This window comes from Pteropus alecto, unplaced genomic scaffold, assembly GCF_000325575.1.
Source record: "Pteropus alecto unplaced genomic scaffold, ASM32557v1 scaffold196, whole genome shotgun sequence".
NCBI classification, from domain to species: Eukaryota; Metazoa; Chordata; class Mammalia; order Chiroptera; family Pteropodidae; genus Pteropus; species Pteropus alecto.
In genome coordinates, this window is record NW_006439717.1 from 5,905,674 (window position 1) to 5,919,789 (window position 14,116).

The 14,116-nt window shown below is 40.6% G+C and overlaps 1 protein-coding gene and 1 pseudogene across 3 annotated transcripts in view; both read left to right on the top strand.

Moving 5' to 3' along the window:
* The window catches only part of PRICKLE1 (prickle planar cell polarity protein 1), a 29,725-nt gene that overhangs the window by 6,568 nt on the left and 9,041 nt on the right, over window positions 1-14,116 (top strand). For 2 of the 3 annotated variants that reach the window (XM_015593205.2, XM_006916883.3), the window contains exons 2-6: window positions 8,912-9,095; window positions 10,795-10,908; window positions 11,546-11,683; window positions 12,302-12,505; window positions 13,786-13,972. In XM_015593205.2, the coding sequence (XP_015448691.1) occupies window positions 8,964-9,095; window positions 10,795-10,908; window positions 11,546-11,683; window positions 12,302-12,505; window positions 13,786-13,972 (775 nt within the window). In that variant the 5' untranslated portion in view covers window positions 8,912-8,963. Of the gene's footprint in view, window positions 1-400; window positions 531-8,911; window positions 9,096-10,794; window positions 10,909-11,545; window positions 11,684-12,301; window positions 12,506-13,785; window positions 13,973-14,116 lie in introns of those variants that run through there. The other variant, XM_015593204.2, reaches the window with a different exon arrangement.
* On the top strand, window positions 6,205-6,322 carry LOC112483869 (annotated as a pseudogene).

The following is a 14,116-nucleotide window of genomic DNA, read 5'->3' on the forward strand; positions in this document are numbered from 1 at the left end:
GCGGCGAGAGGCCGCACCCCGCCGCGGTTTAATGAGGGCCCTGCGCTCGCTGCTCTCGCCCCACCGTCCCCGCCCTGCTGGGGTCTCCTCCGGAAATGGGTGGGCGAGGGTGACCTGGAGGGCACTCAGCCCTGTTTTCCTTCGGCAGCCACGCCGCGCCGGCCGCCAGCTTCTGCCGGTAGCAGAGCGGGTGGGCGGCGAGCGCGCGCCGTAGGGCTCGGGGCTGCGCGGGCTGCGACAGGCACCCCGAGGAGCTGCAGGCCGCGCTCGGCCCCGCTGCCTGCGACCGCAGGTGGGACCAGCGGTCTGAGTCCCGGGACTTGATGGCAGCCGGGCGGCTGGCACTGACCGCCGAGGGCTGCAGGGGTGCGCGCGTCATTGTGCGCCCACGGGGAGGGGACTTCTTGTCGGAAGTTGGGCCATAGACTTGGGGCCCCTTGGGCACTCGATGCCGCCGTCCAGCCTTGGGGCGAGTCTCTTCCTTGGAGGTGACGCTGCGGCGAGAGGCGGCGCGAGGCTTTCTTCAGGAGGTGGGTAAGAAGGGGTTTTAAGGCGACTCTACCGCCCAGGGGTTGGAGGACTCCGCGGGCTTCCCGTCGGCTCCGGGAAGGGGTTCGCTCCCAGCCGCTGGGTCTTGAGATCGGCCTCTGGGTGCGGGAGACCCGGGAGGCAGAGAAGGGGCCGGAGGGACGGTAGCGACCGGTGGCTCCGGGCGCCCCCTGGTGGCTCGAGCCGCCACCGCCGCGCGGAGGGTAGGGATTGCGGGACGCTCGGGACGCTGACGCCTGCTCCAAGGTGCCTCTTTCCTGATGCGGGCATGGGATGACCCAGCCGAGCCTCAACAGCCAGCCGCCGCTGAATTTTCCCGAAGAAGGGTGACATCCTTTTTCTCGAGCTCCCCTGCCGACCCCTTTTTCAAAAGCTTGGGTTTTCACATTAATCTATGTCAGTATAAACCAGACTATGTATGGAATTTGTTTTTACAACTCGAGTCTTGTGACTTCTCAAACACTTTCTTGAAGTGTTTTCTCTGGAAACTTGTTTCAAATGAGTGCTGTACGTTTCACAAAGAGGAGTGTTGTTCAGGAGCCAACAGGTGACAGGGTGAAACCTGAGTCTGTGTGTACATTGGAGTCAAGTCTGGCTGCCGTTTCCTTGGGCCGCCGTTGAAAATAGAAATTCAAAAAATCAATAGGCGACCGACTGGAACACGATTTTGAGAAAAGATCTGCGTCCCCCATTATGGAAAATAATGAGTTCATTAGAACAGTGCCTTGCGTTGTCCGCCTCACACCACAACATGCATTTTTGTTTTGTCTTTATATACCGGTTTACAGCCAAATAACCCGACCCCAAAAGCGTAGCTCTGGCATAAGACCATGCTTTGTCATCATGTTTCCTCCTTTTGTTAGGCAGTCTGTCTTACTGTCCTGGAATGTATTTGTGCATGAAATTAGAATGCTTTGAAACCCTGCAGAGTACACATTTCCTCTTGGAAAAATGGATAGTTTCTTGGCAGTCGTATGGTACATACAGGCCACTCAGCTGTTGGAAAAATGTACAAGTTGGATGGAGGTTTACCTGGAAAATATAGAAACTGCCAAAGGGCACATGGCCTAATGCCACTAATTGGCTGGTATGAAGTAGTGTTAGTAAAGAAGAGTTTTGCAAGCAGTGTCTTCAGATACCTTTATTATGTTATTTTAAAAAATTTATATAAAAACATTTTTATTACAGTTACCTTTACAGTTCATTTCAATATAAGTAAAATTGAATTGTGTGCTCTGTTGGCAATGACTTTTCTTTAGCAGACCATAGGCATTGCTTGCTCTTTGGGTGTGTGAAAAGTTTAGAGATGACAGTTTAGTATCTCTTTACTATGAAATTCAAATCTTGATTGTAATCATGTTGACCTATAACTTTTATAGGTCTCAGGCTTTTTTTTTTTAAGTTTTCAGATAATGACACCATAAACAAAGAAATATATATAGTCATAAGGGTTGTGTATTGTATATTGAAAAGAATGAAAGTGTTACAGGTTTCTGTAATACCAAATTAGCCTTTAGTTAAATTTAATTTACCTGTATATTTAGCCTGGAAGAATCAGTAGCTATTGATTGGGTATGTGTGATTTGCATCTTCTTGTTAACAAGCAGTTTAACAAAGAAGTTGTTAAGGGGTTTGTGGTGCGATGGATGGCACTTAGCAGCAGGGGACCCCTAGGGAATGTTAACCCAACTGATTTGTGAATGTTCACAAATAAGTATCTGTTCTGATTTTTGGTGATCAAAGGATTTCTAACTCCCTTAGGCATGTTTACATGAGAAATACTTTTTCATGGAAATCCTACCATGGCAGGGTAGCCCTCACATAGGAACTAGAGTGGGATTCCATTGAGAAAAGTATTTGTAATTAGGGGTGTGACCTTAGACTTCATTTTCAAAGGCAGGCACTGGAAATTATTGTTTTCTATTTGCATGATTTTGATTTGATTTGGTGACTTGGTCCGAGAAAATGACGAATAATGGGAACCATACCAGAACTGATGTACAGTTATCACCTCAACATATATCTGACTGAATTCGTTCTCTTTAACCCCCTCAAACTCTCATTTCCCTTCTGACTTGCCTATGTAGTATTTCCATATTGGTATATCACCTTTCAATCACCTAAGACTCAAAACTTATCTTTGACCCAGTTCGAGTAACACCTTCACATACTATATGTTATCTAACCAGTGATTACTGTGCTTATGTGAGGAATGCCTAAGCCCTCATCCACACCATAATTTTATATACTTTTAGACAAACTTTTTCAAAGAATAGTTGCCTACTTTACAGAATATCAAAAGCAACAAATTTTAAAAGATTTCTGGTTGTGGAGAGAGGGAAAAGGTTACTTAAGAACAGACTGAAGTAGCAGGAATCCAAACATAAGAGCAGGGAGGGGAAGAAAAACCTATGAAAATTTGTCAGTCACCTTAAAGTCATGGATCTTGGACCATAAAGCTCTGGACATCAGCTCTGCATCGTGAGAAAGCCCTCAAACCCCTCATATTCTTGAGAAACTAGGTTCCAAGGTCACACCCAGCTGGATGGCTGGATTAGAACTCCTGTTTCTTGAATCCTGAAGCCAGTGTTTCTTCTACTGTTCATTTTCTACTCAGAATGAGAACACATGATCAGCCAAAACCTAAGTTACATATAATTTACACACACATGCCACCATTAAAGAAAGCAAGGGGATATATAATAAAATTTGGAAACATTCTTACCACAATGGATACTTTTTATTAGAAGTGCTGGTTTTTAGTAGAATAGTTGTGGGTTGCTGTTTTGTTTTTTTTTTAATTTCTCAGAACCATCCACTAATGGACTCTAAGTATAAGGATGTATGATGAATGAATGGAGTGAATGAATCTGGAAAGTAAATTTAATGAAGAACCTCTCATTACATCAATGTATTGGATGAATGACGCCATGCTCTAATTTAGGGATCAAGTGCCACCTTATAGCCAAGCGTTTACTGGATGCTTACCATTGTTGCTCTACTTGAGACTACTGGAAAGACCCTGCCATGCTCCGTAGACCATTATACATGCTGTGTGTGCGTGTGTGTGCATACTTGTGTGCGTACACTGTATATATACTAGTGTCAGACATTTTATGTAGAGACTGGTTAGAAGCTGATTCCAAGGCCAACAATTTGTCAGAATCGTTTGCTCCACAGACAACTAGAGCCTGCTCGAACTCAAAAAAAAAAAAAAAAAATGATGAAACTCACATGTCAGCCTTTGGTCTTTTTTATTAACATGTTGTTCTTATTCCAGATGTCTCTCTGGTCAGCTTCAAGAAAATCTATGTAGTCAGAGTGGAAGTTATGCCAATGGGTAGACGTTAATAGTAACTTCAATTCTTTATATTCAGATAATTTCTTTCTTTAAAAGTCTTATATATCCTGAGACCATCCTTGAAAGGAAAATAGTTGCCATTGTAAAGAACCAGGCCCCCAGGTGTTTGGTAGCTTGTCAAAGGCATGAAGACTTCAGGGCTGAGTTTCCTGAATGCTGATGGCACCAGATTCCATTCCCTAACTATTGCTCTGCCCCTTGGGTCAGATGTTCTCTTGACAATTATATGATGATGGAGAAGTCCTGCATCTGAGAGCAGTTTGTCTTTTTGAGTCTTCTTAAATGGTGAGAAGTAGCTATTTAACTATTTTGAAGGAAGACGTGAGAGAAAGGACAAAAGAAGGAAATGGAATGCTTCCACTTTGTGTTGCGTGGCTGGCATGGAGTAACTCCCAGGATATTCCTAGTCTTTCTGAGACTAAAGTATCTCATCTCTTCACACCCAACCTTGGGCTGCTTTCTCCCCTCCCTTGTGTCCATGCCTTTTCTTTTGTTTGTCATTCATTTCTCTCCTTGACTCTTGTAGTTGGCTTTCAGTCTTCTCTTCAAAGTAGTACTTGCAAGTAACTCATAACCTACTCAAACTTAATTCAAACACCTGTTCTCTGTGCTTGACCTCAGTGCCTTCTTTGATGGTGTTGTTTGATCTTAAAGGTGTTGCTTCCTCTACACATTTCTTTAAATGGTCAGACTCTGTTTGGAACCTGAACAAACCCATCCCTGAAAACCATTTTTACTTTTCCCTGCATTCTGAGACTTATTTACGTCCAGACCATTTCTTTAACAGGAACAGACCTAGCACAGAATTGGTTAGTGCATAATTGTCATTCATGTGGGATTAAGTTCATTTAGCTTATTATAGCATTTCAGGACCAGGATAATAAACCTGCCTCTCAGTAATCACAGAATATTGATGGTTCGAACTATTTTGACTTTTTATTCTATTTATTCTTTTTATTCTATTTATCTCCAGCACTTAACATGATGCCTTGTGCATTGTTTGGGGGTATTTTTTACACAAACATTTTATTAAAAAATATATTTAACTGTGGTTAGGTAAGAGAATGCATAAAATACACAGTCTCAAATGGTTCCCACAAAAGCGTGTATGTGTATGTTCGTGAGGAAGAAGATGATAAAGTAAATGAAGCAAAATGTAAACCATTAGTGAGTCTCAGTAAAGGCTATATAGGAGTTCCTTATTCTTGCACCTTTTTCTGGAGTTTGAAATTACATCAAAATAAAAATTTTCAGATAAATAAAATACAAAATAAACAAAACACAGGGCCATTCTTGTCCATCTAAGTAGTTCTGCAAAAAAATAAAAACCCCCAAACTTGAAAAAATGTTTTAGCCTATATCATAATCCCAACTTTGGATAATTCTGTTTTCATTGTAATTGAGCTCGTTTGTAAACCTTATCTGTATCCCTCTCCCACGTGATAAACCTTAAGAGACAACACCTGGGAATGAAAGTAGTGGAATTTTTCTACTAGATCTGATTCACCTATGGTTTCATGTTTGGCCTAAAAGGTGGTATCTTGGCAGAGACCAAACACAGTCATGTTTATACATCATTAGGGAGAGCCTTCGTCCTGATCCAGAGCATAAGTAATGGCCAGGCTCCCCTTTTTCTGTTGTGCTGTCAAAGCAAATGCCATATAGTAATGTAAATGCCTATGTAAGGGACATTTGTGAGATCATATTTTTACTTACCATTTTATTATTTCAATATTTTTACAAGTGTAAGTCTCAACAGTCAACTGCTTTCATATGAGACAGTGACATACTTAAGAATATACTTTCTGGGTCTGCTGACAGCTACAAGTAGTTTTTAAAAAGAAAAAAAACTTTATAGTTTTTTTGTTATCAGATAAAGAAAAACAGTAGCTAGTGGTAATGTAGCATCTCTTACCACAACTTGGTAAGTAGAGGTCATGCTGTGTAACTTTTTATTTTTTTGGTCAGCTTTGAGAACCTGCTAATAAATGTAATATTTTGTCATTTTAAGTAATTATACTCTGATATAAAGAAAAAAAGAGGCTTTCTCCAAAGAATAAACTCTGAATCAACAACTCATAAGGCCATTGAATTTTGATAAACCTTTTTGACTGTGCTTCTTAAAATGCCTTCTCTGCACAAAGCAGGCTGTCTTCCATCCAGGTCTGTCTGCTCTTTCGTGTGCCTGAGGTCTGGGAGCATGGCTGGTTCACCAAAGAAAAGGGGATTGGCTCAATCAGGTTTCACCCCCAGGAGGCAGTGCAGGATTGTTGGGGTTTAAGATCACTGGCCCAGTCTGCAGCCATGCTACCTTGAACAAGCCGATCCCGTCTGATCTTGGAAACTAAGCAGGGTCTGGCCTGGTTAGTACTTGGATGGGAGACCACCTAGGAAGACCAGGTGCTGTAGGCATAAAAAATAAAGAAAATAAGGCATTGTAAGCTGACAAGGTCCTTGCAATCTGTGAGGTTAGCCAAGGGTTGCCTTGCCTAAAAAATTAAAAAAAAAAAAGATCATAGTCCACTGCTTGTTAACTTACTGATCTTGGGCAGTTGACCTGTGGCAAATCACTCAGGCTGTCTTCTCCTCTGTTAAGCAAGATACACCTTCATTGGGTTGCTTGATATGGTGATTAAAGGCCATAACACCAACAGGTGAAAACCAAAGGAGTATGTTAGCTGTCAGAGTGCCAACATATGAAACCGAAAGCTGTGCCTGTGATAAAAATGACTTTGCCACTCATCTTCTTTCAGTTGTACTAATCAATGAATGACAGTCCTTAGGAGTTTGTGGAAAGGCTGGAAGGAATGTGGGAGTTGGATGCTTGAGTTAGGGCCAGATGACTGGGCAGAGGGGGATGGTGGCCTTTAGTGCTAAAGTTGATTTACCTTGATTAGGATAGTAATTTACTCTACATTTTCCACAAAAGGCTAATCAAGGAATACAGCTGTAGAAATAAGTCAGATCTTTTGCAATCTGCATCTTTGTGCTACATTGGAAAAATCCATGGATTGCCTTAATTTGTGGTGTTTTCTCTTGTTTTATAGTATAGTGACATTTAAGTTTTAGATTCTATTTAATGTTTATGATATTTGTAACTTTATACAGAGTACGTACCTTAGTGTCTCCCTCCTCAGCCAGGTTTGTCAAGGGACAAATATACACGTTTCACGATTCAGATTAAATTTGCATTAAAGGCACCCATTCTCTTGGAGGTTTTTGAGTTACTAATTAAATTCTTAACCTCTAATTCTCTTCCTTTGACATGTGGGAGGTTTGGTTTTGTTTTTGTGTTTTAAAACAAAAGGGAAAGACTAGATCCCAGAAATTTTCTGACTTTCATTAACACATCTGTTTTTTTAGCGAGTAAGAGGAATGCACCTATGTTTAGAAAGCCTTTCGTAAGTCAAGACATGAATGAATTGCACCTGTGTGAAATGATAACTTGTTTAAATGGTCATAACCTCCCAATGGTAGTGTAGGAAGTGAGGTCATCTTTACTTTTTGTTCAGGGTGAATGAAAGTTAAATTTATTAGTTGGAATAATATCTACTGTGTGGTATTGCTCCTACTGCTAGTAGAGACTGTAGTTATTGGATGTTTGGCCTACCATTTGTGAACTGTTATAACTTTTTTTTTTGTCCTGTAACTTATAAAAGAAAAGCCATAAGTTTTAATAATCATAGGTTTTAATAGGTAGCTTTTTCTAATACTCAGGTATTTAGAATTGCATTTAGATAGTCACTGAGAAATGACTTAGTCTCAGGCTGAAAGGTTTTTTTCTACTTGTTTAAGCAAGCAAGAAAATTTTTTAAGACAAGTGTTTTTGGAAGTCTGATGTGTCAGGCACATAGTGTGGATTCTGGCTTTTAGCTGTGTGACTTTGGGCAGGTCACTTAACTTCTCTGAGCCTTTTCTCTAAAAATTGGTTTGCTTACTTGTCTATAATTTTCTTTTTTTGGTGGAGGGAAAGGGGTGAGTATAGAAAGCTGCATCTGAATCTGGAAGTTTTGTATCTTTGTTTCTTCTTAGGGCCTTGGGATGAGGGGTGATTTTTAAAAATCAGAAGAAACCTCCAAGAACATAAGATGGCAATAACAAAGTTCCTGGGTTGTAGGGCAGAGACTATTAATCTTGACAGCTTTATAACCCTTCATCTGAGGAGTCTTCTCATTCAGAGCCAGATTTCTATCTTACTTTGCCCAATTGCAGGCTGAGAGCATGTCACACACAGTAGGTACTGCATAATATATCAATGAACGCCTGCTAATAATGTAAATCAACACTAAATTGTATTTTATTTTAACTTAGTGCTTGGATTCAATCACTTTTTGTTGAAGGAACTCATCCATAACATCTGACTGACTTTAGCCCATAGATAGTAAAGGCTTGTAGATTTAATGTGCTGTGTAAGGATTTAACTGCTATTTCTACTCAATGAGTAAATTAAATTTAGTGTCTCTCAAAACTTTATTAGAAACTTGAAACGTAAGCATTTTGGCCCAGTGGACCCATTCTGTGCAGGCAGCGGTGCCTCAGTTGGGAAAATCGACTAGCGAATGTGGGGAGCTGAGTCAGGTCGCTGGAGCCTTTTTCATGGTACATAGTTGTGGGCAAGGCAGGAGGAGGTGCAATCCCAAACTTGCCTTTCTTCAACTCATAGGACTTCACAGAGAAAGTTAGGAAGTCAGCAAAGCAAATTTTTTGAGAAACTTTCCAATGGATAATTGTATAGAGAAGCACCTTTTAAAGACAGCTATAACTAAAGTAGTTTTGGTAACATTTTTCTGAATTACTCAGCTGGTAACGGAGCTATTTCTAAATTGTGTAGCCCTAGATTTTTAAGTTTCATGGGGTCTGGGGGTTGAGGGTGGCGACACTAGTAATTTGGGTACTTTCTCTGGTCCCAGCTGTGTGTAAACAAGAGTTCAATAAAAGCTCCTGGAGGGTATGAGTGATGCCTTCAGGCTTTTGATTTGTTTTTGCTTCTGTTGTCCACAGCAGCCATTGTTTGATGTCCTGTGACTGAGAAAACCGGCTTTTTAACTTTATTATGCCTTTGGAGATGGAGCCCAAAATGAGCAAACTCGCCTTCGGGTGCCAGAGAAGTTCCACATCAGACGATGATTCTGGCTGCGCATTGGAGGAGTATGCCTGGGTCCCCCCAGGCCTTAGACCAGAGCAGGTAGAAACCTAATCCCACGTGTGCTGTTTTTCAATGAGATTTAAGATTTTTAAAGAATTTAAAAAAAAAAATCTGTAGAACATTACTGCCATACTGCCATGCTATCCACCTCGTCCTCTCTTCTTTGGATAGTGTTACATTTTTGCTTTTTAAGGTCACAGTTTCTCAATGAAAGTTTTCAGTCCTTTTTGTAGTCTTGGATCCAGACGCCCTATATGGATTTATTTCCCTTTAATGAATGAAATACAGAGTACTGCATATACATTTGTTATGTGGATTTCTGACAAGTCCCTTAGGAGAGAATGAGAGGAATTTAACCTTTTTAAAAACTTCAGTAACAACAAAAAGATAATAAAAGAGGAAAGTTTCCATGCCATTTCTCAGCAATACTTTTGCTTTGGAAGAGAGGAAATACAGAGCTGTAAGAAACCATCTGAAGTGTTACTGCTTAGACATTTGACCTTTGATAACTTTGCACGAAAAGAATCTGTCACCACACAGTGTGGATTGGGAAGAAAATTAAAGAGCTAATTTTGTGCTTTGTTTATATTCTTACTTTAAGGAAGATGAGAGCTTTCCATATGCCTATTTTTATTTTCCTAATATCTTTATGATGATGAACTTGTGAAAAATTGCTCGTGATAGATATTATGTATAAGGGCCAAGGCATAGTTTGGCATAAAAGGGTGTGTGGTTGCTTCTGGTACGGTTGTTCCCTGTATAACGGGAACTCTTTTCACCATAGGGGCTCCTTATTCACCCAGAGCCCTTCTTCAGCACAGGACCTGGCATCCATGTAGCTGGTATTCAGTCAGTGTTTGTAACAGTCAAAGCTTCCATAGCTGATATGGTGAGGAGAGGTTGCAGTGCTGGTGTACCTGTTAGGAAAGCGATATTTTGACAAAACTAATAGAGAACCCCTTCTTGCAGCTTATGGTGGGGTAGGTTTTGTGAGAGACGAAGATGTGGAAGCAGACAGGACCCAAGTTCCCTAATCTTCTATCTTTTTTCCTTGAATCACTTTTACTCCTTCTCAGCACTGCAGTATCCTTTGCAGTACTCATTAAGGGATGTTCCTTTAAATATAACAGAAAAAAATAAAATAAAAATTGAGTTCCTTCAAAATGTACTTCCATTAACACATGTGTACCAGGTATCGCTCAATATGGCTCCCTTCCAGTTTCTTTGGGGAAATCGACTCCAGGTATTTAGAAAATAGCACCGCGGAAGCAAAGAAAGCTGACGCTTGGAGAGAACCTGATAAGGGGAGAGTTTACAAAGTTTAACAGAACAGCGTTTGTCTTTGTAACGTGTAAAATTCAGATAGCAAATTCAGCGTGTTTGTGAAGTGGCCGGATTTTGGACAGTGTCACACAGCCTGTGTGGCCATTTGCAGCATTTATCCAGGACTCTTCAGAGATTGGCTGAGGAATAGTGGCATTATATGTGCATATTTTATGACGTGTAATTTATGATGCCCCTTATTGTCACTACAAATTACATTCCTGAAGAGCAATTTAGCAGCTGGATGCTAGCTATCTGAAGGTTCACAGTTGTGCTGAATTGGCTCAGCTGGTCTTCTCATTAGCTACAAGAGGCCAAACCCTATACCTAAAGGAAACCGTAACATTTTAAGATGGAATAAGCTAAGATGTTCACTTGCTGTATGCTGATGTCCCTCTCTCTGTCTCTTTCTCAGATCCAGCTCTATTTTGCTTGCTTACCAGAGGAAAAGGTTCCTTATGTTAATAGCCCTGGAGAGAAACATCGAATTAAACAGCTTTTGTACCAGTTGCCACCACATGATAATGAGGTAAAATAACAGGAGGCTAAAAAAATAAACACCAAGCATTGAGATGCCTCTCATAAAACCCTAGTTTCTCACTGGCTATGGCTCTCTTTTGCTTTTCTTCAGTTAAAATTTGGCTGGAGAATACAGCTTTCCATTCTTTAAGAGAGAAAAGGGTGTCAGTACAATAAACTTAACACAAGTTGGTTTTTATTGTGTTTGCAGCCACCCACCAATCACTGGGAGCCTGCAGATTCCTAAGCTTGCCTTGCCCCTTCATCCAGACTCAATGCTTTATGGTAGCTCAGGCCTGCAGTTGAGTGCCTGTAGAATATAGAGTGAAAGTGGCAATTAACAAGTTTAAACTTTTCGTAGAAAGGTTAATGTCTTACATTTTTTTAGTGTCTGCTGATAGAGCTTAACTTAAACATTTCATATTTGAAAGAAACGACTGTTCCTTTAAATTGCATTTCCCTTTTGCTAGAGAGGCTCTAAGACCTGGGGTCATTTTACATGTATGGTGCCATTTTTAAGTTGGGGAGTCATGGGGGCGGGCCATCTAAACGTGCTGTTTTCTTTCCTGAAACTCTAACTCTGAACATGAAGAACGGGTGAGGGAGACTCTGTGTGCCAGTGTGCTTCTGTTTTCCTTTCTGTGAAGGTGCGGTATTGCCAGTCTTTGAGCGAAGAAGAGAAAAAAGAGCTGCAGGTGTTCAGTGCTCAGCGGAAGAAAGAAGCCCTCGGAAGAGGAACGATTAAACTTTTGTCCAGAGCAGTAATACACGCCGTGTGTGAGCAGGTAGCTCTTTCTAGAATGAGTGGCTCGTGGTGGTGATGCGGATGGAGTGAGCTGGGGGATAAGTGACAGGGCTAGCATAGGCACGGACCCCAAAGCCTCCAAAAACTAAGAGAAAGAAAGGCAGCCTAGCTTTTTATTAAATGGTGGTTAATGTTTATAACTGGCTACACTGCTGTGTATGACAGGGGGAGTCAGTCTGCCCTTATGTAAACATCAGGCGAAATCCTGCCTTTCCTAGGATCCTGGCATGGAGGGAGGTGCTAGGGTACACCTAGTGTTCAAAAAATGCAGAGACATAATGAAGACATTCAGATCCGTACTGGCTGTTCGCAGAGTAGGAAATGTATCCAGCAGGAGGCTGGCTCAGGAAAACTACTCTTAATGTGAATCAGATGAAAGCATCCTTAGAAACAGTCTAGTGTGGAAGTCTATGCGAGGCATGTTCATTTCAGTTGAGAATCACACATAATCCAGCATTAAAGAGCTACTTAATCACTAACAGGAGAGGAAAAAACAAAAGTTTTCCTGACAAATTTGGGATTCAGTGTCAAGTAGGAAAGGCTGAGAATCCAGTCATTAAAGAAGGATCATTTTAAATTCAAATCCTTTTGTTTTTAGTGTGGGTTGAAGATAAATGGAGGTGAAATCGCAGTGTTTGCCTCGCGCGCAGGCCCGGGAATATGCTGGCACCCATCCTGTTTTGTCTGCTTCACATGTAACGAGCTGCTGGTCGACCTCATCTATTTTTATCAGGATGGAAAAATTCACTGTGGCAGGCACCATGCTGAACTGCTCAAACCACGGTGTTCAGCATGTGATGAGGTAAAAAAGTTCATCCCTTAACACTGGAAAAAAATAAGCTTCTAATAAGCCAATATTCCACTGTTCACATCTAAGCAAAATAGAACTATCTCCTGCTTTTGCTCCGTTTGTATATTTTTAAGATAACCCTGTGTATTCATACAATGGAATGTTAGCTATATATCATATAGCTAATAAAGAGAAGGCAGCAAGGGTTTTTGTGTATTGATAAGTAAGATGTCCTTGATGGACTGTGACAAAAAAACAAGTTGCAAGAAATGAATGTAGATGATCTTATTTTTTGTTAAATAAAGGGAACAAACCAAGATTGTATACAAATCTGTATACACTCCGAAATGGTATAGAAAGAAATACATTGTTAACAGTGGTTACCCATGGAGTATGTGGGAAGGGATGGTGATGTGAAAGGAAATTTTTTCCCTTAAGATATTTATTTAAAAGTATTTTAGATTCACAGAAGAGTTGGAGCTATTACAGATAGCTCCTATAAATACCTCTCCCAGCTTCCCCTATTGTTAACATCTTTACATAATCATGGTATATGCATTAAAACTAGTAAGTTAACATTGGCATCATACCATTAACTGAACTATAGACTTTATTCACATTTCCACAGTTTTTCTACTAATGTCTTCTATTCCAAGATCCATTCCAGGGTACCTCATTGCATTTATTCTTTTTTTCTCCTTAAATCTTTTCAATGATGTGCTCTTTGAAATGTTTTTGAAATCAAAAATATAAAAAATTAGGTCTTGAACCTAGAGATGGCCACCAGATCAAACAAAGCAGTATCGACACAGGTGCTGTTCACACAGTCCAGCATCAGGATAGCTGTAACTGTGTTGACTCTACAGACATCTTTATACGTTTCCTGTTAAAACATAGGCCACTAAATTATTTCAGTGTCAGTGTATTCTTAGCTAGATTATGCCCCCAAAGTAGGATTAGGGAGCAAAAATAATGACCAAATGAATAATCTCCAAGGTAGAAATCTGTTTTGGGATTTTGTTTTTTTGGTACTTTAAAAAAATTTTTCAATTACAGTTGACATTCAATATTATATTAGTCTCAGGTGTGCAACAATGTCTGACATTTATAAGGTTTAAACAAGGACTTAGTCTGTCTTCACATTTCCAATATCTGCTGTTGTTTCATAGCTAAATCGAGTTAGATTTAAGCTTGAGGCTATGGGAAACGAGGTTAGCTCTGTGAGTGACTTGGCCTCTAAAATAGCTCACAATGATTTTCTGTCATCCTGTGGTTTCATATTCTTTTTAAAGATAATTTTTGCTGATGAGTGCACAGAAGCCGAGGGTCGCCATTGGCACATGAAACACTTCTGCTGCCTTGAGTGTGAAACGGTCCTAGGAGGACAGAGGTATATCATGAAGGATGGCCGCCCATTCTGCTGTGGCTGTTTTGAGTCTCTCTACGCCGAGTACTGTGAAACCTGTGGGGAGCATATTGGTAAGTCCATAGCCCGGCCTTTCTGCTCTGTCACATTCTCATTAGTCTGTGATTATCCAGTATTTTTTTAATTGAGGTATAATTCACATATAGTGAAATGTACAGATCTTAAATATTTCAGTTCTATGAGTTTCGACAAATGGA